The sequence below is a fragment of the Pezoporus occidentalis genome, unplaced genomic scaffold, assembly GCF_034315485.1.
Source record: "Pezoporus occidentalis ecotype Australia unplaced genomic scaffold, CSIRO_AGI_Poc_V1 ctg90, whole genome shotgun sequence".
NCBI classification, from domain to species: domain Eukaryota; kingdom Metazoa; phylum Chordata; class Aves; order Psittaciformes; family Psittacidae; genus Pezoporus; species Pezoporus occidentalis.
Window position 1 is genome coordinate 1,904,135 of NW_026916263.1, and position 24,385 is coordinate 1,928,519.

The 24,385-nt window shown below is 35.8% G+C and overlaps 2 protein-coding genes across 4 annotated transcripts in view; one reads left to right on the forward strand and one right to left on the reverse strand.

The window, feature by feature from the left end:
• The window catches only part of TMEM161B (transmembrane protein 161B), a 39,500-nt gene extending 20,649 nt beyond the window's left edge, over window positions 1–18,851 (forward strand). The window contains exons 5-12 of one of the 3 annotated variants that reach the window (XM_062605181.1): window positions 1,355–1,511; window positions 7,471–7,622; window positions 8,216–8,276; window positions 9,990–10,130; window positions 13,581–13,694; window positions 14,734–14,908; window positions 16,568–16,664; window positions 17,519–18,851. In XM_062605181.1, the coding sequence (XP_062461165.1) occupies window positions 1,355–1,511; window positions 7,471–7,622; window positions 8,216–8,276; window positions 9,990–10,130; window positions 13,581–13,694; window positions 14,734–14,908; window positions 16,568–16,664; window positions 17,519–17,796 (1,175 nt within the window). In that variant the 3' untranslated portion in view covers window positions 17,797–18,851. The remainder of the gene's footprint in view (window positions 1–1,354; window positions 1,512–7,470; window positions 7,623–8,215; window positions 8,277–9,989; window positions 10,131–13,580; window positions 13,695–14,733; window positions 14,909–16,567; window positions 16,665–17,518) is intronic. The other 2 variants (XM_062605182.1, XM_062605183.1) reach the window with 2 other exon arrangements.
• LOC134156808 (cytochrome c oxidase subunit 7C, mitochondrial) overlaps window positions 12,720–24,385 on the reverse strand; it is a 575,449-nt gene continuing 563,783 nt past the window's right edge. The window contains exon 3 of the mRNA XM_062605189.1: window positions 12,720–12,732. The gene's annotated coding sequence lies outside the window, so the exon portion shown is untranslated. The remainder of the gene's footprint in view (window positions 12,733–24,385) is intronic.

Below are 24,385 nucleotides of genomic sequence, written 5' to 3' on the forward strand. Positions count from 1 at the left end.
TTTTCTGCTCATCTAAAATAGGGAATGTGCCGTAGTATTGAAGCCTAGGCCTTTCAACCACACATCTGAAGCATTGAGGTAAAATGCTTAGAAATCATAAGTGATGCATCATAGGCATTGAGCTAAAATGCTTAAAAATTTAATCTTATAAGTAGCGTTAAGTGTTTGGAAGTTGCTGTTTTTTATATGGTAATTTTTATTTTCTTAATGATAACCAGTCATTCTGTTACAGAAAACACGTATATGGATATGTATGTATTTGTGATGCATTTTCTTCCAATCTACGTTTTTATATGGATTTGTTCTGTGCATAAATACAGAAAGAAGTGTAGTCTTATGCAAAACATTTCTCATCTTAAATTATTGGAAAGAGTGTAGAAAATACCTTTAACAGAAATGCAGAGTTTTTTAAAGCTGGCACATAAATAACGCATTCACAGGTTTAAATTTTTCTTATTTGCTTGAAATTACAGCATTTAACTCTCTCCCAGAATAGTTATGGATACTGATACAGTGTGAGGTATACAAACTTTTGTTGACTCTAGCCAGGTGGACATTTCAGAATAAGTATAGGACTTGGAAATACCGGAGTTTGGCCAATTTCATATGTTTGACATCAGGTAGCTTGTTGTCAACAGACAAGTCTCAGTATGTTTCGTGACTTCCTAACCATGTAGATGTAGGAAGAAGTCTTTGGGAGGGACAGGTCACAAATTGTTCTTTGCAGTTTTCCAGCACCTGTGGGAGCTCTCTCTTTGTAAATCACCCAGCCTGCATGCAACTGCAGTATTATCCCCAGAATTTTTACAGTGGAATTTACACAGTAATTTCTCCTGTATTGCTGTACAGGAGATGGTAACAATATCTGGAAGAACAGGCCATCAGTATCTTAGATGTTGTTTTGTTTTGTTTTGTTTTTTAAACAGAGGAAGCAATTATATATAGTATTTTAAAGGATTGCCAGTGAGCTTTTAGTCTTTTAACAGAGAGTAAAAAAACTAGAATTGCAGGTAGTCGCAGCTGGAGAATCATTTTCTGTTATGATATTGACATCTAAATAAAGAATGCTTTTTGAGGTTAGGATGTTAATGTGTAAAAGCTGAGATAATAAAAAAGTAAAATCTTGTAGCCTTATAAATCTGAGCAGTAATCAAATATCAAGTAACAAGTGAACAGTGAAGTTCACTATTGAGTGGAAAAAATGTGGCTTTTTTATGGTTGTTGGCCTTGGATGGTCTGCCTAGACCTCAGTCAATTGAAAGTGTTTTGTAATTGCCAGTCCATTCTATATATGTCAGTAACTGCCATAAAATAATTGCACAAACAATAATGCTTGCAAACTTGTATTTTTCAGCCTTGCATTATTTTCCAGAATATCAGTGGTTGGTGGATTTCACTGTTGCAGCTACAGTTGTGTATGTGGTGACAGAAGCCTATTACAGCATTGTGAAGCCCTCACAAGAAATGAATATCAGTGTAGTGTGGTGTCTGCTTGTCCTGGCTTTTGCAGTGTATCCTTTTCTGTGTTTTTAAATGACTCTATCTGATCCAAATAGTCCACAACATCCTACAATTCATATAAAGGTCTGTATTGTTGATTGGCAGGATACACATATATACAGCATTTGGAAAAAGGAGTGCGTAAGCTAATGCTGGTTGGGTAATGTATATGCTGTATATGCTGGAATCAAGAGCTTGTTAGTATTAATACCAAACCATTTATGGAAAATGAAATATGTGAACTTACATGTAGTTCTTATCTGTAGTATGGAGTGGTTCTAAACTAATTCTATTTTGCCCAGTTTGGCATTCAGAAATAGATTTCTGTACAGAGAGTATTTACAACTTTTGGAGAAGTGTGCAAGTTATTGCAGTTTATTGCATACTTTAAGTTTGCAGTCTATTTAATCTGATACTTCCTGAACAAATTAGTGTAGTAATTTGTATACTAATTTATGGCAAAGGGATGTGCATGAATTCATAATTTCGAAGGATATTCAAGAAACTTTTACAAAGTTTACAGAAAATAAAATGTGTAGACAGCTGTGGGAGCAGAGGTGGTACGTTTTGGAAGCTCTGTGAAAAGCTGAATTTCTCTCTGTAACTGAGGGAAAAAGCAACCAATATTGGACCATAAAAGTAAGAAACTCTTATGTTTGTTTTTACTGGAAAAGGCAACATCAGACATGAGTGCTTGCACAATAATTAACTCCACATACCAATCCAGATCTATGTTTTAGGGAGGAAAGTTGCCTTTTGAAGACCTAATAAGTCTTCAAAGCAGTGGAATTGCATAAGTGGAATTGCAACAGCGCAGGTTATGGAAAGGTGAGTTAGAAAATAAATTTCTGCAACTCCTCTGCACCCTCAACAACTGACAACCAGATAAACTGCTAAGTTAGGGTCGATACAGTACTTGAATATTCAAAATTGATTCCTCAGTATAAATGCCTGTTCTTCAGTAAGGGTTCTTACTGTGTTGTGCATGGGGATTTTGGGTTAGGTTTTGTTGCTGTTAGCAATAGCTGGGGGTGTAATATAAACCCTTTGAAATCTAATGCTCAGTTATATTTGGATAACCATTCTGGATATGCTTACTGCTTTTCTGTACTTAATAATTATTAAAATAGGTGCTGCCTTTATGATAAGGATAGGAATTATTTCTTTAAGTAGCCTTGTTGTAGTTGAAGCCCAGCTGGTAACTCAGAACCACACAGCCGCTCATGCACTCCCCCCTCCTTTGTTCCTCCCCCTGCTTCTGGAGGGATGGGGAGGAGAATCGGAAGAATGAAACTCCTATGGGTTGAGATAAGAACACTCCAGTAACTAAGGTATAACACAAACCACTATTGCTACCACCAATAATAATAATGATAAGGGAAATAACAGGGGAAGAGAATACAATTGCTCACCACCTGCTGACCAATACCCAGCCCAACCTGAGCAGCAATCTAGCCCTTCCAGGTAACTGCCCCCAGTTTATATACTGGGCATGACGTGCTGTGGTATGGAATACCCCTTTGGCTATTTTGGGTCAGGTGTCCTGTCTCTGCTTCCTCCCTCCTCCTTCTTGTGACCCTCCTTCCTGGCAGAGCATGAGACTCACAAAGTCCTTGGTCAGAGTAAACATTACTGAGCAACAACTAAAAACGTCGTTATCAGTGTTGTGCCCAGGCTGAAAGGCAAGAACACAGCACTGCACCAGCTACTAAGAAGGAGAAAAATGACTGCTATAGCTGAACTCAGGACAAGCCTGAGGTAAAAACGATACCCCGAACTTTCTATATAGAGTAAGAGCTTGCTGGAAGAGGGAGTTGACTCACATTATGAGAAAATAAAGACTGTAGCTTGCTTCCAGATGAGGTATTTCTCCTTTGACTTGTCAGTGGAGAGGTCCACAGTTCAAAAGGTGTTTTTTCTAAACGTAGTGACAGGAAAGTCAGCCGCTGTCTCTGAAGCACCTTATAATGATATTACAGCAGTATTACAGCCTTTGTTTTCTTTGTTTGGGTGAAGTTGTGAATTTGAATTTGTTATTGGCAGGGGGAAAGAAGCAGCTATTGCTTAAGAAATCAGAAGTGAAAGCCAACACTTTTGACTCCCATTTTGAGGATGAGGGGGAGGTTAATAGTGCTAATGGAAAAACAAGCTTCAAATACTAAAGCCACAATGCACTCTTAAATTTATTGGTGGCAGCCAAATCTCGGTTATAGCCAATTTAAATAGTTTTACAATGATTGCAACTCTAGATGAAACAGACTTGTGAATTATACATTGCAGAAAAATCCACTGCAGTTAATTCTTTCTTAGAGTGGTATTTGAATACAGTCCTAATTACTGCTTTCATTTGGTCATCAATTCAGGGCAAAACCAAATGCAGAAAGTAAAAAAGATGAAGTTGCCTGGCAGTGCAAGGTTTCTGCCTCAGTAGTGTGAACATGCAAGTAGTTATTGTTTTTTTTTTAATTATTCCTTTCTCGCCTGCTGTTTTTATGTAAATTGAGCCTAAACCAGCATTTCCAGTTTTTATTCTCATCTGGCTGAAGCACTTGGGAATACATTGCACATTTGGACCTGGAGAAGGTTGAAACATACCTAGTATTCCCTGCATGTTAGAAGCGCATTAGCAATATTTTCTTGCTAGCTTTGCTACATGACTGGAAGGGAAATAAGATCCAATAGAATAGTTATTAAAAATGAAAGGTCATGTGCTAAAATCTAAATTTTATGTAGAAGCTGTGAACAGTCAGTTGCATGCTTCAGCATTTTTATATCTAGGCATGTGTTGTCTAAGGGATCAATATTGTTTTGAGGTTTTGGTAACGGGCAGTATACTTCAGAAAGTTCTTAAGGAATTCTGTCAGTTTGTTGGGATGGGAGAAATTTCACAGAAGCTAAAGTTTAAAATTCATAAGGCACTTCTGAAAGAATATGCAGATTTGGGAAAGTCTAGAGAATAATGACCTGATAGGCAGAAATAAATAAATTCTGGAAAATAAGAAACTTGTGTACAAGTGTAACCTAGTACTAGGTAGTTTAAGAGTTGTTAATCATACAAAGGGAACAAATGGTCAGAACTAGTTTTCTATGACTTTGTACAACTTTCATTTACTCATTTTTTCCTGTGGCATTAAATAGACGTTTTTATTGAAGGCTTCTGCACAAAGTAGGTGATTTTGTAGAAATCCTTGTGAAGTCAATGCTTCGTAGTATTGAATTTACGTAATAACCTATGTGGTTCCTGGACTGATGGGATGAAGTAGTGTGATCCTGTGCAGTCTGAGGGGTTAGTGGCAGTGCAGAAGGCTGCAGTACCGGGAAGCACAGTCTAAACTTTATATTAGAGTTAACATTTTCATAAATACATTAATATTATTTCAAGCATTGTGGCTTTTTTGGATGAAGGAGGATGGTGCAAAGGGTGAAATACAGAGGTATTGATAACAGTCCTCATGATCATGGGAACCTAGGCAGGTGAAAAGAGATGTAAAAAGAGAACTGGCTCATTTCGTGTGTTGTGCCATCAGGCCTCTGGAATGTTGAGAATATTTTAAAATGTGCTCAACTATTTACTAATTCACTATGTCAAGGCCAGAATTTATTAATCATAATGTGTGAGAAAAATTTTGTTGACTTCAAATTTTCAATTGAAAGCAGTCAGTTTTGTGTTTTGATGACAGATGTTTCTTCTGTTTCATGTACTAAGGATTGTACTAAGAACTGTGCTAAGGATGTGGCTGACAGAATGACCAACAAAAGCTTAGCGAAGTTGGAAGATTGGATTTTTTTTCAGTTGTGTCTTCTAGAAACAAATGTTTTGATTCAGTGCAGTAGCCAACTATTAGCATTTTTTTATGTTCATAGTGTAGATATTCATTAAAAAAATCCAGAAATTAATCTGGTGCTGGTCCCAAAGTGCTTTATTAGTGGCTCTTCTGGTTTTGGCTGGGATAGCAGCTTCCTGATAGCTGGTACAGTGCTGTGTGGCTTTAGTCTGAGAATAACACTGGTAACACACTGATGTTTTAGTTGTTGCTGAGCAGTGCTTACCTTGACTAACAGTCACATGTAGTTTGCATAATCATTCATTGATATATTGCGTACTGAATCTGTACTGTAATTGGAATTTACTGTCAGTATGCTTTTTTTCTAATGGCATTTTCAACATCCTTTAGGCACAGTCTGTAGTTGAAAATAAAGTGTCTAGGGGGTTATAAATCTCTTTATAGGTTAGGACTATTGATCAGAAAGTATTATGAAGTCCTTTGTATAACTTCAAGATTTTGAATCAATGTACATTCAATTTGTGATTGATATCCCTAGGTGTTAAAAGATGCCTGGCTTTAAGAATGCCATTAGAGAAACAGAGCTTTCGAGAACATGGCCTGTATGACCTATTATGTACCTGTGTTCTGGATGAGCTATGTCTTCTTTCTGTGATTTATGAAGGGAGCTTAAGTTGATTACTGTTCATTTAGAGTTATTAGATGCTGTCCCTAGGCCACTTTCTCGTGTGCATGTGAGTACCTCTTTGCATATGCATGAAATACAGCAGTATGCATGATAAATATGTGCTGGCTAATGAAGTGCGATATTGCATAGTCATATAGTTTCTTGAGAGATTAACTGATGACCGTTCATATGTATTACTGAATAGATACTCTAAAATGTGTTTTCTTGCAGTCTACATCTTAAAACACTTCCAGCATTTAAAAAAAAGTTCAAATATGAATTAATGTTATTGCATAGTTGAAAAAAGGCTACAATTTATACTTAAAACCATTTTTTTTCCTTTTTCTTTTCATTTTTTCAAAGCAGGTCATGTGTGGAGTGATCTCTAGCTACTGGAAATGGACTGGAAATTGCATGCCATTAAAAAAAAAAAGCCCACAATTGTAATGGGCTGCAGTAATAAGAGAAGTTCATCCTAATCTTCTGTTTAACTTTGGAGATAACTTCTGTGTTTAGAAATGTGTTAAAAAGGAGTATACTCAATAAGCATTTTAAAAGCAGCTTTATAACAGAGCAGGTGATGTCTTAGATGTTTGTATTTGTGGCACTAGGGTTACATGAAAGGACTTAATATATCATACTAGACTGTAATGGGTTTTATTTTTTGTTTGTTTTTTTTCCACAAGATGAGCATGGGATAGCTTTTTCTTTCCTACATACTACTAAACAAAGCACTTGTTTTACTGTCTTTGATAGGTAAAAATTTCAAAGACATGCATGTGAAAGTAGGGAAATCTAACCTTCATATTTCATCTGTTTTCTCTTTAGTAAACAGAAATGTAATAATTAAGCAACAATCATCACAGTTTTTTGTAAGGCAGATCTACACTCCCTATGTGCAGATATAGTTAATAAGTTTTATCCCATTATGGATAAAAGTGTCTGTTGGAACGCTGAGTTCTTGCTGTTTGTATGGCTGTTGTACCTTGCATTCAGGAAGAACACATATAGCATCTCTGTGGTTAAGAATGTTTATTCACTTCCCCACCATCACAGTTGTTGCATTCAGAAGTAATATTTTGCATTTTGTAATTGATGTATTAAATCCTGAGTTATGCTAGTTCGATGGAGTATTTTTCATTTGTATCAATAATTTGCATTGAAGATATGGTTGTGCTATGTTTTATTTGATCTAACTTACATTTATGTAATTGTTTAAACTGTGGTTTAATTCTTTTGGGTTGATAGTGAATATTGCTGCAGTTGATTATAAATAAACAAGCCAAAATCAAAGCTATATTCCAGAGTAATGTATTCCTGGCTATCCCTTGTGTGATTATTTTGCTTTACAGTATTCTGTAATATTAAGCTGAAATTGGCTGAGCACATTAGTTAAAAAAAAAAAATAAATTGTGTATCATAGAACAGCCCTAGTGTAGATGACCAAAATACCCCTTTATATTTCTTAAATTTAGTTATTTTACAAACCTAATTTTCCTTGACCTTTTTCATGTGAAGCAAGGTACTATTTTCATTGACTACCCATTATTTCAAAGTAGAGGATGGAGGTGAAAGATCAGTCTGTGTCACCTTTGGTTTCTTTTTCTTTGTGAAAGCAATGGCAATTCTCATTGTGACAGAAAACTATCTAGAGTTTGGACTGGAATCAGGTAACTTCTATCTTAAGTGCTCACAACACCTCTAGTGATTGCATGACCTGAAAAATTTATTTCCAGACTTTTAGGTGTTTTTGAGAATATTTGCTTTAAAAAGAACTCTCATACACTTCTAAGAAATTCTGCTTTGAAGAAATTCTGCTTCAGAATGCAGATTCTGAAGGACATCCTGTGTGTTTTCCCCACTTGTTTTAAATAGTGAAGTAGTTGCCTAGGTTGTTTGTTTTGTTAATTATATTTGTCTTCCAGTTTTACATTTAACCTGTTTTGCCTGCTTAGAGTAAACTAAAGCTCCTTTACTGGAAAAAAAAAACCAAACACTTGTATTTGTAAAAAACAATGTTAATTTTATTCATGTTCCTGAAGCTTACAAATACCAGAGATGTTAAAATTCAAACTTTATTGCATACTAATTAGCCGTAATGCAATATGTGGCTATGATATGTGGCTATAATATATGGCATATGAAAGATCTATGCTAGACAGAAGGGAAATTTGTTTGAAATAATAACTTTTATATAGTGTTTTATTTCAGGAAGGGATTCTTTGTTTGTACACTAATAAAATAGATATATGTGTCTCTGCAGGATTCTCAAATTTCTCCGAAAGTGCTATGCAATTTCTTGAAAAGCAGGGCCTGGAATCCCAGTAAGTTTCTGGAAATATGTTTGTCTCGTTTATGTGTGCATTTGTAACTGAAGCACTTGGACTTTCTTAGCAAGCATTTGTCTTGCATATTTTCCTCTTTGTACATACTTAAAATTTCTATAGTAATGTGAAGAGTTGAGTTAATGAAAATAATTCATCAATACTCACAAGTTAATTGAGTTGTAGTTGTGTTTTCTGTTTTTAACTTGGAGACAGTTTCTACCCTGACATTTTGGTTGTAGTTCATAAAACATAGTTCAAAATTATAAAGATATTTTTCAATGTAATTCCCCTCAGCTTTGTAAGTATTGCTTAAAGCAGGTGATGGGTTATTTTTTGCCATGCCAGTCACATGCAGGAGGGTGAGGGTGCCGAAGTTGCAGATGAAGCTTGTTACAAAGTTGACATTGAGAGTAAATTTTGGTGTTCAGTCCTGTTTTCAGGTTGTCATAGCATTTTACTGTTACGCAAAAACATCTGCTTACTACAGGATGTCCAAGTTTTGAACAGACTGTTGAAGGAACATTCCGTAGGTTGTAGTTTTGCATAAATATACAGTTGCTATCATAGACAGCCTTTGTATATAGCAAAATAGATTTTGATTACAATTCTTTCCTTACACACTTGCTCTAAAATTATTCATGGGGCGTGTCATCAGTGTGGAAGGGCACTTTGGATGTTTTGCATGGAAGTCGTCAAGTATCATGCAGAAGCTATGGAATGTATTTTTGGGGAATGGAAGTTTCCTTAAGATAGTATGTCATTTATGAATAAACTAATGGGAAACCCTTACCTGAATCCTATGGGTTTTCTTCACCTTGATTTTCCTATGCTATTGCAGGATTGCTAACTTCTGTATTACTTTTCCTGTTAAGTGTTTATTTTTTTAACTTTCATATGATGCTTTGGCTGTTTACAGCAGCAGTTGAATTTATGATAGTGTCTCTTAGTAATGTATATGACAAAGATTAAGACAGAATCTGAATCTCATGTGGTTTACAAGATTTATTGTTGTTTCTCTTTAATCTGTGTTGGTGACATGTCGTTTGGTTTTGGCTTTGTTTTTTTGGTTGTTTTGGTTTCTTGGTGTTGGTTATGGTTTTGTTTTTTTTTTTGTTTTGTTTTTCTTTTTGTGTTATCCAGTGTTAAATCTGTAATTCAGTTTCTTTTCCTGAATTTTTCTCATATACTCAATAATTCATGAAAGCAAACCACATTAAGCATTTGGAAGAGTTACTTGTCCACATGTATGTTTTAAATAAATCTGTGAGAAACTGCAGTAATGAGTGTTTGATGGAGCTTTTTTATGGGTAAAGGTAGAATGTAAGTAGCATAACTTGAATATCCATTTTGTCTTTGACCAGTTAAACATGATGCATCTGTTCCTCTCTTAAAAACACAATGATTAGATTTCTGTTATATGATTTGCTGTTAATTCCAATTAAAATTACTCTTTTTTTTTTTTTTTTTTTTCTCTACAAACAAACAGTGTCTATAGGCAGTAGCTTAGGTTTGCTGTTTGTCTGGGAAATAAATACTTGACCTTTTTTGTTTTAGCTCCTGATTGGTTTGTAATAAAGCTGTTATTCCAGAGTAGGACTATAGAATACTGTTTGCTTCTTTATTTGTTAGATACTATTGAAAGTAATCTCTGATACCCCACCCCCCAACTTCCTCCCCAAGAAAATGCTTATTTCCTTTCTTTTCTTTTAGGGGTCCTGTGTCTAAACTAACCTTCAAATTGTTCCTGGCTGTTCTGTGTTCACTTATTGGTGCTTTTTTGACATTCCCTGGCTTGCGACTGGCTCAAATGCATCTGGATGCTCTGAATTTAGCAACAGAAAAAATAACACAGTAAGAGAAAAATCTATGCACATAGGTATACTACTGAGTCTTAAATCTTTAATGTCTGAAAATAAAGCAAACTATTCCAACAAGAAGGTGGTGACTAAGCCTTCTATTGCTGCCTGCTTTTCTTACCTTGAGCAGACTTGCCACCTGCCTCTTTCTGCTCAACCTGTGCTCTGCCAATCTTGTTACATTCTTTGCCTTGTAATTAGAGTCCCAATTAAAGGAGCTTTCCTTTTCTCCTGCAAAAGCTCCACCATGAATATTTCTGCTTACTGCTTCCTTTTCCCCATCATATCTTCTCGGAAGTTAAGATGACTTTCAGGAAGCAGAGGTGCAACCACAGGAATTTTTGTTTTTACACCCCCACCTCCAGGTGACCATCATGCATTTCATATATTCAGGGTAAGATACAATGAAAAAATGACCCAGAATATTTAATAAGGGTCAGACGTTAATATGAGTTTAAGGGAATATTTTAATTTTCAGCTGTCCTTAAGTTTGGTAGTAAAAATGTTTTCTCTGACTTAAGTGTTTCTCTTCAGCACTCTCTGGTGGAGGGAGGAACTCCATATGTCTTTGATAACTCTCTGCCTTTGATGTTTTATACATGTTAATGACAGATTATGCAGCACAGACCATTGTGAGCCTGGTTACTTTCCTAAGAGAATCGTTATATTTTCTGATATAGAAATTATTTATGTTCAAACTGCTATTTTTTTTTGTTGTTGTTGTTCCCCCAGAAGTGCCCATCTTAGAAATTAATCTGTGTTTACAATGGGTCCTTCAGTCTTGGTAAATTTATAGCTAAGTATTCTGTGTTATACTTGCACTCATTGCAGCTGAATGCATCCAGGTATAGCTGAAAGCTGTTGTCTTCTTTTATCTGCTGTTAAGTTTCTGTGTATGTGTAGGCTGTGACCCAGTCACTTCTTAGTCTGTTCTTTTCAGATAACCTAAATAAACTTCCTAGGTTTTCATTTTTATGGTTCTCAGTATTTTAAAATTTCTTACACCTTTTCTGTATGTGTCCTCTAATTTTCCAGCATCTTCCTCTATCTGTGAACATGAGATACTAGGCAGAAATATAAACCTACTGAAACAGAAGTTCATTAATCAAGAACTAAAAGGGTTAATGTCCACTAGAATGGAGTTACGAAAAATTAATCTTCTCTGACTTAATGTTTAGAGGATTTTGGAGGTGGTTGTTAAAGATAACTTTTTTCAACATCAAGCAAATTTTCAGAAGTCTACCAATACGCTGACTATTCAACTGGGACAGTATAAAAATTACGTTAAATGGATTAAAATTTGGTCATATATCAACGTAATTAGGTAATGCAATTATAAATGGAGAATCAATGGCAAGTGATAGATTCTAACTGGCCTGAAGAGATTGGTATTTGCCCTTAGTGATGTATTTTTATCAATGAGTACGTCATTACGGACCATTTGCAATTGTTTGTCAATGACTAAATGGGAGTAGTAAATGAAGACAACATGTCACTGATGGAAAGCTCTCTAATTTGGGTGCAGGAAAACATTGTCTGTGTCTGCAGTCAGATATGTGGTCTGCTTTTAGAGGGGAAGAAACCCCAACAAACCCACAAAAAAATCCCCATCCCAAACCCACAAAGCTGTCCAGAAAAATACCAGCCCCCAAACTCCTCCCCTAAACCAACACCCCCCCCCACCCCCAGAAAAAAAAAAAACAGAAAAAAAACCCAACTAACAAAAGAATCCCCCACCAAAATAAACCCCAACCAACCAAAAACAAAACAAAACCCCCACAACCAGAAAAATCCCCAGAGGAAACAAGGTCCCTTTCCCATTATATTACAGAAAGGGAGACTTAACTTCCAGAGAGCACTGCCAAAAAAAACCCTACAGGTTAATGGTGAACTTACTTAATATACACAAAATGATTAATGTGTTTATTTATATAGGAATTGAGTGGTATATGGGGTTTTTGTTTTTGGTTTTTTTTTTTTTGGTAAAAGGAATAAAAATAATCTGGAGTCCTTTTTGGTTCTGATAGCTGTTTTTCGTTTTTTTTTGTTTTTTTTTTTGTTCTTTTTTCTTTAGAAATGTCGTTGGCTGCTTATATTTTTGGGTATTAATCAATTTGTACCATTTTCATACACATTCCCTCATTTTCCAGAGTCTTTCAGCTTTTCTCCCTGTACTCCGACAGAAAGGGATTCTTGCTGCCCTTAGCATATTCCAGTCCATTAACTTGGTAGGATGTCTTAAATAAGTTGAAGCTAAGGTAAAATACTTTCACAAGTTAGTGAAATGCTTTGGACTGTTCTTCGGGGCTGTCATGTTCCCTGTCAACACTAAGTAACTAGCAGTGCTTATTTCTTCATCAGTGGTTTAAATGTGCATGCGATGACATCTTCTGAAATATGCAAACATCTTAATGGTTTTAGGAAGTTTAGAAATCAGAAAGGACTTGTGTTCTTCAGAATAACTTTTGATTACCTCATTTTTTCTATCGTGTAGAAGCTCTCTGGTTGGAGATGGAAGTATAGACAAGCTGATTCTGTTAGTGAGGAAACATTACACTAGCAAAACCACCAGATCTACAGCAGTGAAGACTTCAACTCTTTTAGTTTGATTTTAGTAATGAAAAATGGTTGGGTTGTGAGGTTTGGAGATGAAGAAGGATTCTGGAAAAAAAAATCTGGAAAACTACCTCCTTTTTTAAAATTCTGCTGTTTGTTTTGTACTGAAAGATCTCAAGAGAGTACTACTCTGCTCTTACATTGATACTGCAGTTTTGTGCAATGCTTCTAAAATGGAATAGCTGTGCTGACTTTTATTTTTCTTTATTTTATTTGTTTTGTTTGAATATCTAGTTGAATGTAAGTACAAGTTTCCTTTAGTCAAGGTTCCTAAGTAAAAAAACTTCATTACTTTGTTAAACTGGGAAATCTGACCTCTGAGAACTGTTTCCCCTGGTCTCTATCAATAATGAAAATTAATCTGAGTAAATTTTTAATAAAAAAGTAGTACTATAAGAGTATATTTTTAATATATCTGATCATAATTATCTGAGATGCTAACTCTCTAGATTAAAGCTGCAATTAGCTAGTGCAATTTGATGTTATACCATCACATGGAAATTTTCGGCAACTGTCTTTTCTGTCATGTGGCTTAATGCAGGCAGCTTTTTTGGTTAGATTGTTTAGAATAAATCAGGTTTTCAGATAGTCTAAGAGCACTTTTTTAAAGCCACAGCCAGTGATTTCACAGTATGTAGTATTACTGATTTGTTGAAATGTAAGTCATACCTATAGAACAGGGAAGTAATCTTATTTAACTTCTTACCTATTTTAAAATTTGGATTTCTCCTTTTCAGTCTGTACCCCCCACTTTCAACAGTATGGTAATTGTGTTTAATAATTTCCCCTCCCCCCCCCCCCCCCCCTTTTTTTTTCTTATTTCTTTCAGAACATTGCTACATATAAACTTCTTGGCACCTTTGTTTATGGTTCTACTGTGGGTAAAACCAATCACTAAGGACTACATTATGAACCCACCTTTGGGCAAAGAGAGCATCCCTTTGTAAGATTCCCTTTAAATTTTTTTTTCTGGGTTATTGAGAGCAAAACCGTAAGTCTGAGTAGTGTCCTGTGGAAATGATAGAAACATGAAAGACTTAAAATTTAATAGCATCTGCTGTCAAAGGTCTTGTGGAAGTTGCAGCTGGGCTCTGAAGAGCTGATTATTTTGGAAGAATGAGAATTAGTTGCAGAATTTTAAATTTTAAGGTGGTGGTTCCCAAAATGCTGTCTTCTGGCAGTGGTTTTCTTCCTAGGGGTGGAATACCACCTCACTGTCACTTTCTGGAACCTTGTATCTTACATGTTGGGGCAGGGGAGGAGTGATTTCACTGATGGCAGCCAAGATACACTGGCATGAGAATGGACCTCGGTGATTTGTCTTCAGATGCATGTGTAGATGAAATGCATATGAAATTGATAACTGAAATATTTAAAAAACAGAAGGGAAAGGAATTTTCAGGAAGAGTGGTATCTGCAATAAATATAGTATCAGTAGCATAGGTGATTGTCATTACCACTATTCGTCTAGATAATTCAGAATAGTAGTATGCAAACAGATATGATTGCCTGACACTCATAGCTTGCTAGGCTTACGAGATGCTTCTAAGGTGTTCCTCAGTTTATTTTAAATGAGGGCTGTGCTATAGCAGGGTATCTAAGGCAACTGAAGTGCGCATTTGCTATCCAGAACTGTGTCTCAAAACCTGTAATTATCTGAGCGAGCTTGTATTTTAGCATCATATCTTCATTATTCAGAATTTAAGCCTTTAAAAACTGCTCTTGTTCACAGACAAATGGATACCAATGAGGATTTAATGCTGTAACAGGGCTACTAAGAAGCAGCAGTAAAGAGAGAATCGGAGGGCAAAAGTGAATCCTACTTGCATGTGAACATAACTGTAGATTGTGTATTAAGAATTTTTGACAATGTGCTTCAAGATTCCTTTACATATGATACAAATAACTGTAGTAGTAAGTGACCGATGGAAAACAGCTTTACCTTTTTTTTTTTTTCTTTCTTTTTTTTTTTTTCCCCACAGGATGTCAGAAGATACTTTTGACACTGTCAGGCTGTGGATTGTAATCCTGTTGTGTGCTTTACGGTTAGGTATGATACGCCATCATTTACAGGCCTATCTGAATTTAGCCCAGAAAAGTGTGGATCAGATGAAAAAGGAAGCTGGCAGAATAAGTATGGTTGATTTGCAGAAAATGGTAAGTGTGGTGGCACGGAGGTTATGTATTCAGAGTGCTCTGTCTGTACAGATGCTTTGTTCCAATTTTTGTGTCTTCTGTGGCACCAGAGCTGAAATCTAAATGAAGCTTCCTAGGCTATATCTTATAAAAAAAGCACTATCACAGAGAAATTCTGCAAACCAAAACGTGCAGAGAAGTATCACACATTATGCAGTTGTCTTAAGTTATTGGCAAGTTGCCACAAAACAGATTCCTCTCTTAGGATTGTCACTATTACTTATAGTCTTGTCCTTGGCTTAACTGAGTAACTGAAGGTCATAAGTGGACTGTGCAGTAATTATTTCCAAATGCAGTGGCTAGCAGATTGTTTCAGGAAAATGTTAGGAAATACATGTAGCAGAACCTGGTTTAGGACAGAATTGTGCTCATTGCTGTAAGTACATAACCTTAGTTCTGGGAGCTTTCATCCTGTCTATAAACCAGTATTATTTTCTCCATACGACATGTCCTGAATCCGTTTATCGAGTATCTTCATACCTTCTCTTTTCAGAAGGACGTAGACACTAAATGAAGTCCTGTCTGTCCTGTTTTAGTAGCTACGTCTGCTTTATCTTCTTCCGAAACTGCCAGTAAAGTCTTTCCTATCTGTCATGCTACGGGAATTACTACTTCTTTAATTTGTTCTTTTTATCTTATTCCATCCATTTCCTTGCAATATTTTTTATCTGGTGCTTTTTCTTCTATCAGTGTCTTGCTACCTTTTCTTCTCATGTAAGTTTTGTGTTTTTTTTTTTTTTTAATGCTTGCTCATCAGAAAGCCCTTTGAGGTTTTAGAGACATTTCCGTAAATGTTATTTCTGCCTTCATCTTTTTTGCCACTCTGTAGTCTGTTCTCTAAAATCCAGTTAGCTTTATTTCATTGCTTGTTTGCCATTGATTTTATGACTCTTTTCCTTCTTTATTTGGTCTAGTCTTTCAAGTGAATAGCTTACATAAAATATGTAATGTGACAATTTTTGAGAAAGATGGAATAGATTGGGAGCAGTGGGAGGATAAATTTGAGTGGATTTCAATGAACCATAACATACACCTGAAATAGACCATTTAAATGCTGTTATTGATCAACTACTAATGAAAAGTCATCTTGTTTTTAAAATAGTCATGTTTTACAGAAATCTTAAAAATACCTTGCTTTCAAAAAAGGGCTGCAATATTAATCAAACTTTTATTTGTTTCATGAGGCTTTGGACTGTAACTAGAACTTCATTTTTGAAATGGGATTTAGTTTATAAATCACTGGGGACTTAAAAAAATATAAACATGTTTAGCTGGATTCTGGTGTGTTGAAAGGGGAACCTTTGAATGATGATACATAATTTACAGAAGTAAAATTATTTCTGTTCCTTATAACAGAACTAATACTTTTAATTATTTGCTTTCAAGTCTTTCTGTCAGATTTGTAAACATCTTGAAACTAGAGTTCATTATAAGGATTTCTTCAGTAGGTCTTTTGAAGACTATATGTCACTTGCCAAGATGTGCTGGAAAACTTTTAAAACAGCTTTAACGCATAAATACCCTCTTTTTTAATAAATTGCTTGTTTTTTTCTAGACTTGTTCATAAGGGTTTGCTCTGATCAGCTTGAACTCATGAATTACTCTTTTCTGTTTTCCCAGGTGGCTCGGGTATTCTATTATCTTTGTGTAATTGCACTGCAGTATGTTGCACCTTTGGTAATGCTCCTCCACACAACTCTGCTCTTGAAAACACTAGGTAAGCAAAATTGGATAAACAAAAATATGTTCTGCTTTATGCAGGGCTCTTACATTTTCAGCTTACTGAAGAAAATTAGAATGTAAGGTACCTGCAATACAGAAATTTAGTGTAGTTCCCTGCAGTATAAAACATTCTGATGTGTGGCTTTTAAGCCATCCTTTTCTGTTGCTGCTTTTGACATCTTTCAATTATATGCTAATTTATTTATGAGAAGTTGTGCAATACAGCCAGTAATGCTCTTTACTTCTGTTGAAATGTCTCTTAAAAAGTATTTTAAAAGTGACCTGTATAAAGCATTGATGGTTGAACCTTATGAGCAGCTGTTAAGGGATTTTTAGTTTTTTTTTTCAGCTTTTCAGTCTTCAGTACACATTTGAATGGAAATTGCGAGATACGGGGTTCATTTCATTGCCGGGAGAGCTGATGTCGCTCTTGGGGTCTTTTTTTTCTTCTTTCTTTCTTGTGAGGGATGTCTTTCACAGCCTGCTATGCAGTCATGGCATTCTTTTTGCAAAATGTCAATGGAAAGAGATAGGCTTTATTAGGCACTGATTTATCCCATTCTGGAGTAGACATCTACATCTGGTAAGATGAATCATACCCAACACTGACAGGGGTCCCAAGGCAGCTATGTCACATCTTCACATCTGGATGTTGGGTTGTCAAAAGGTAAGATGAATCCTAATAGCTCACTGGTATGATCAGGATGACATCAGTTAGTATTTACCAAGTTATAAGAACTTCTGGTTTTGTGTGTGTGAAAAATATATATGATGATCTATAAAGTGATAGAAATAACAGAACTTGAATTTAAATCTACAAAAAATGTATTACTTGTTTCTTTTTAACAGGTAATTATTCTTGGGGCATCTACCCAGAACTGAATTCTGACACTCCAGTAGAAAACAGTCTGCTTCCCAGTTCAGTTTATTCTGAGTCTCCACCTGCTGAGGGAAAGATGAAAGTAACTGTAGTACAAATAACAATGGCTTTGGGAAGCCTAAAGAATATTTTCACTCCTCTCCTGTTCCGGGGACTCCTGTCTTTCCTCACCTGGTGGATTGCTGCTTGCCTCTTTTCTACAAGCCTTTTTGGGCTTTTCTATCACCAGTACCTGACTGTTGCCTGAACAGGTCAACCGGGAAAGCATATGTGAAGTCAACTACTAGATACAAACCCAGGTGACCAAGAAGAGGTGAAGAGAAAAGAACTATAAATGAAGAGAAAACATATCAGAATTTTTTTTAAACACTTCCTCTGTGTTCTCAGGGTGAATATTCATATAATGTTTAAAATCGCAACTGAGTTTGTTATTTTTTGTTACCCAAATGGTAGGTAACTAGTTGAATTATAGTATCAGGACTCAGTGACATTATTGTTTGGCAGGTGGTGACAAAAAGATATGACCTCTGGTATCTTGGTTTCCATAAACAGCAAGCCAGCCTCAAAACTTTGTGTTCTAAGCATCAACAGTCAGTGACTGAGCTGTGTCAGAAGGGTAGTGGTTATAGTGGTGGTGGCTGCCTATCAATTAAGTCTTGAAACTGAGCCATACAATGGAAGGAGATTGGGGATTTAAAAAAAAGATAAATAGTACTGTTGGATAGCTCTTGATCACTTTTCTCTGTGAAAAATGAAAAAGTCCAACAGAACAAAAGAGATACTGTATATTACAGTAAGGAAAGTTGTATCAGATTTAAAGTTAACAGGAATAGATGCATGGGCCTGACAGGTATTGCTGCCTAAATATTTTGCAGGAATGCTTGTGCAGTAAGAGAAGAGTTATAAAAAACATATTATTTCAGTCCCTGCAGTCATTTTAAGGTAATGGCCATCTGTATTGGTGCTAGTATTGGTCCACAGATTCCATCTGAATCTTTTAAATTTCTTTTCAGGTAATAGATAAATTCCATTGAATTCACGAAACAATAGAAGAGTAGTGACACCAGTCAAACATTTCAAAACAAAATAGTTTAATCCTGCTGACTGAGACTGTATGTATCTCTGCAGTGTACATAAAAATATATATTATATATTAAATATATAATATATATGAAGTTATATAATATGGAATCTTTATTTTAAATTACTGAATGTGTCTTACAGGGCCATGGGAGAGGGATGTATGTGTATCTAGTAATTTCAAGATACCTATTAAAGTGAATTTTTTTTTTTTTAATTATTTTTTTGGAAGTTCAGTTCAAAGGGCTGTTTTTGGTGCCTTTTCAAAGGTACTTAGCTATACTAAAGAGCTTAGGCTCTTTGGGAAGAAAAGATTACTTAAACTCTTAATCTTGAAATTTCTGCTTTCTCAGATCATCATCTTTTGCCACTCTAATCTGTGTTACCTTGGCCATATAGTAACAACCAGTATCTCTTGGCTTCAGAAACAGATTTTCTGTTTAATAAAACAGCTGTAGGAAGGAGGAGCAAAGCATTAACTTTACAAGCTTTGCTTAACTGGAAGGATAGATTCCAAGTATAAAACCATTGCAAAAAAAAGTAGAATGACAATTTTTCAGATGTTTTGTGTAACTGCAGAAGAGGAGTGGGGATTTATATGCAGTAACTTTTTTAAAAAGTTAATATTATACTTTGCAGAGGTCAGTGGTATTTTTAATTAATACTAGCTGTTTTGATGTTATCGTTCTTTCTCTCCTGAATTTGCATACAGCTTTGGCATGCATCAAGCATTTATAAATGGAAAAGCTTTACTATTTAATATGTAGCAAACCTACCATGTGGGAAAACAAACTCAATGAAATGTGGAAAATCAACAGTTTAAGCTGGTGATAAATAGTCTTACTATGTTGAATGCCTTTTAAGTTATTTATTAGTTTATTAAATTGCATTTACTGATACTAGGGAAAGATTTTTGTACACCAGCTAGTACCTATCGCATGCATTGAGGATGTCTGAGAACACCTTGCATGAGTCTGCTGGTTTCATTATAGTGTGGTATTTCAGTGCTACTGGTGCAGCAATCTTTGGTTGTTGTTTTTTTGTTTTTGTTGTTTTTTTTTTTTTCACACCAGCTTTTCATAATTAACAGGGATGAAGGCTTAACTCTGTGAATTGGCCTAAAGAAAAATACTTGACATCATAGATTCAGACCTCAAAACATGCCTAGGAAATGTCTTTCAGATGAACAGAATGACATATGATGACAGCTCCAGCAATGCTGGACACGCTTTCTATCGATTCGAGATGTATCATTACTAACATAATTAATAAGGTCAGCTTTTAAATTAAAGTTAGGTATCCACTGTTAATGTTTTATTCAGGAAAATAAAGCGATATAGGGCAGTTTGATTCTGACACTGAACTTGGTTGATGAAGCTTACTATAGAGAGGATTTAACCTATTGTTGCAACTGAAGGATGGGAGTAAACGTCGGATACTGGAGAAGACATCAACATAATGCTAAGTAACAAAGTTTCTGTTGGCGTAGGTATTTTGGAAGCTCATAAGTAAAACTGAGCTGTAGTTAGGTTGCACCCAGCAAAGATTATGTGCATAGCTGAGCTTCACAGAGTTTTTGGTAAGAGCTCATGCTGTCTTACTCTTCAGATGTCGCACTGATCACAGTAAAAAATGGGCACCTGGATGTTGTAAGTTTGAGATGAGTGCTTGTTCTTTCATTGTTCTGCAGAACAGAATGGCTGACCTGGTTGGCAGTCTGATCCGAGTGGGAGATGATCTTTGTTTGGATCCGTTTAATCCTTACATGAGTGTAGGAGGCTTATTAAAAACTAAAATATAGCAAAAAATGCCTTTGAAATGTGAGGTGACAGTGAAACAAGAGGGAGCATATTGCAGTGGTTGTGAGCAGTGCTTCCTACAACTACATGACATGCTCAAAAGTGACTGTTTAATAAAATAGCAGCCCTGATAGTCCTGACTTCCATGTAAGTTTCAAAGCAGCATCTGCTCTCTTCTTTGTAAGTTCCTTAGAAACAGCAGCAAGCAAATGGTGTTATTTCTTCATGGGTAACTTTATCGGCACCGAAGAGGAGGAATCATCTTGCAGAAATGGTAAACCGGGTTAAACATTACTGAAATCTTAGTAACTTTTATTCAGTATTCTTAAACATTTAGTCTTGCTTTTTCCCACTACCTAAGTAGTTTCAGAGACTTTAGAAGGAAAGGTGCCTTTGACAGAGAATCAGCATTTCTTTCTTTCCTTATTTTGTCCTTAATTCTGATCTTGCTTTCTCACTCCAGTAATGTGACTGTTAGCTTTATTTCTCTTTCCTGTCCACAGCTTTTTTCTTGTATTCCCTACAGAAAACTGGTTGGGCTAAATTAGTTGAGGGTTGTATTTTGATTTTTATTGTTTTGGTTTAAATTAATCTATTTGGTTTAATGAATCTGTTTTTGAAGGATTAGTTCCTTTGTTTAAATAACTTTGAATTTCAGCTGAAATATGAACAAACTTATTAATGATTGTTCAAACACTCCACTGTTATTATGGTAGTCCCTTTAGACAAAATATTAAAAGTCGTGATAAATCCAAGTCTTCCAGCAAATTCAGGGAAGCCCAGACATAACACTTGGGCTGTTTCTGAGCTTAGAGGAGTTGATTAAGAAGAGGAGAATAGATTATAACAAGCCTTCCACTTTGCAGGCAGTGTTCTTAGCCAGTGCTTGTCCTGTTTTGGTACTTTCTTAAGCTGCAGGATTTGCCAGGTTTTCAGGTATTTTTAGCTGCACAGTTTTTAGTTCTTCCAAACTCCTTTAGCATAACAATCAAGTGATAAAGTGATGGGGAATAAACAAGTAGTATTGATGCAAAAGAACATCTTTGTACAGAAAGATGTGCTTTAGAAAAGTCATTCCTATAACAGTTCTCCTTTGAGTCACAAGTACTGTGAGATGTGTGAATAGAGATGTGTGCTTATGTGGGTTGTAAAGCCAAACACACCTACAAACAAAAAAGCCACCAGAATACATCAACAGCACAATTGGGTAGCATAACCTCAGTCTGTAAAACAGCTGGAAAATACAGAAATGTCAACTAGCTTAAAAGGAATAATGGAAAGTTTTGTACTTTGTCTCAGTAATTGTGGTAATTGAGGTCTTGGACATACCACAGAGAAAACTGAAAGCATCTAATCTTAAAAGCTGTTGGAAGGCTCTACAAAGCAAAAGGTCTTATGCTTCTTTATTCTCAAAGCCCTTTTGAACATTAGCTTGTTTTTCCAGAGAAGATTTTGAAGTTTTAAAAAGCTCCACGCTTTGTCACACAGCTCAGTTTGCACATTTATTTGTTTTCCACAAACCCCGAGACTTAACCCCACAGTTAATTTTGTCACTACAAAGTTACCAGAAAGTTTTAGTTCAGATTGGAGAATTAAGTGCACAGAGAAAATGGACGTGTTCAATGAAAATGAGGTCAAAGAAAATTGTGTGTTGTCTTGGAGAAGTCTTGAGATTTTGCTCAGCCACAATAGAAAGAGAGGAAGGCAACAGCAGATCACTTGTATCCAAAATAAAATTTTAAATGTGAATGTTTACCATTATGAGCACATAAGACTGTTATTTTCAGCATCTGCAGCTTGAATCCCAAATGGTAAACTAAGAGCAATATTTTGACCTCACTCATAATTACTCTAAAGAGCATCTAGGCAACAAGTGTTGGAGCCAGATGTCTGGTCTAGTTAGGCAAGCTGATGTAAAGCACTCAGCCTGTGCTTTGGAGTGGTTTTTGTGCAATTTCTTCTTTAGGAAGGTCTGTCATGTTTCATGGCTTTGGCAGTACATGCACTGATATAGATGGCATGTCTCATCTCCTTCTAACACCACGCTGAAAGGTCTTCCTCTTCTGGGGGTGAGATCATGAGGCCAAGATGTTATTTCAGGGCTGATTTACTGACATCTCTATATGCTGCACTTTTTCCAGTCTTTTCACTGTGGACTGCCAGGAGAGTAATGCTGCACTGGACATTGTTTTGCCTGCCAGTATATATGTATTTTTTATAACTTTGATTTCAGTGGTGTTTTTAATGGAAATTATGTTTAATCCTGATACCATGGATCATTTTTTTTTTTAATTAATGTCAGTGCCTGCAAGCAGATGTCAAGTACTTTTACACTAAATTTTGGTTGTAAAACTTGATGTCCAGACTGAAGTATTAACAAGTATGCATTTTTTTATTGCAGGGTGAAATCCACCTGTAAATACCAGACTTTTTCCATACATGACACATCAGTCACAGATTTTCATTTGGATTCACAGCATTTCTGTCAGCAACACGCTTATGTGTATGACTCTGCTGTTTATAAAGCAAACACGCTTCAGTAGAGTTTTGAGAGTAGCTTTTTACAAACCTCCTCAGTAGCAGGCCATTTCTATTTTATAATGTTGCTAAGAATTTTTTAAAGCTTGGCTTAAAAGATCTGTTCTTCTGGTGAACCTTGTTCTCTTTCCCTCTGTTCACTGTAAATCCACTTCCTGTATATGTTCTAAGTTTCAAGAATGGGGATTTATAGTATTTTTTTATAATAACCTGGAACAAATTAAAGCGCAACAAAAGTTTTATTTCGTAAATACAGTTCATACCCATGTCATGGTGTGCCAACAGTTTAATTTTCCTCTCTTCAGTCATTCCTTTGTCCCCTTGTAACAATCTTGCATGTTTCACTACGTAAGGTCTTCTAGGAGGAATACATAAATACTCTGTAATATCAATCACAGGAGTCTGTATGTTTTGGTCTTCCCACTTATTTGAGCAAATGTTAATGTAAAGATGCTATTATATAATTTAAAATTTCTCATAAGGTAGACTGGTTGCAAATTGCACAGGGAACATCCTCCAAGCTGTAAATATTTTACTTTATGTTTCTTTGTTGCTGGGAACACACATAAATTCAGTGTTGCTGTTCTGTTAATAGTCTCTTTTTCTTGTCTTTTTAAGTAAAAAGCATATTATGCATTCTGCTCTTGAACAAACCTAAGACTTCCCTCCCTTCGTTCAGTATTTGCCAAATGAGACTCTGATGCTATTTATGTAAATTCCAGCTTCCTGTTATTGCTAAATTACTGTTAAAATATGATTTTTGTAGTTACACCTTTATGAGTATTAAGAACATCATGCTTCACAGCGAAGATGGTGTCAGATGGTTGTTGTGTTGTATTGGCGTGTCCCTGACCAGTGGTGCATTACCTGTGGCTGATTCAAAACAAATTGTTCCGTTTGCTTTATGGTGGAAAGGTTCATCAGGATATGTGAACAGGAAAACACAGCACTTGTTGGAGATGCTGGGGATATGCTCTCTTCTGGGTTGGGGCTTTGTGAGCGTTTGTTGGTTAGTGTCTGGGATTGCTTTCCCTTAGTCGGTGTGGTAAATACTTAGGTACAACTACTACAAATAATAAACAAACTACAGTAACATTGCATTCTTTTTATACACTGTGGACTAAAGTGCCTAAATGAGGGTGATCTCTAGAACACATGCTTTAAATTTCTTGTGTAAACATTTGTGGTTGTTTTGCTACATAATAGGGTATTAACTTTTGGAAAGAAAATGCAAGGCCTGCTAGCCCTTAATATGGGATCTGCTATAAACTTACTAGTTTCGGCATTAGAATGTCTGTGTGTGTTTATGGGTTATTACACATTGGAGGCAAGTAAGATTTTGAAGATATCTTTTCCATTCCCATTACTGTGATAATAATGTAACAGCTTTGCCAACCTCCTAACTGGCATGTAACACCA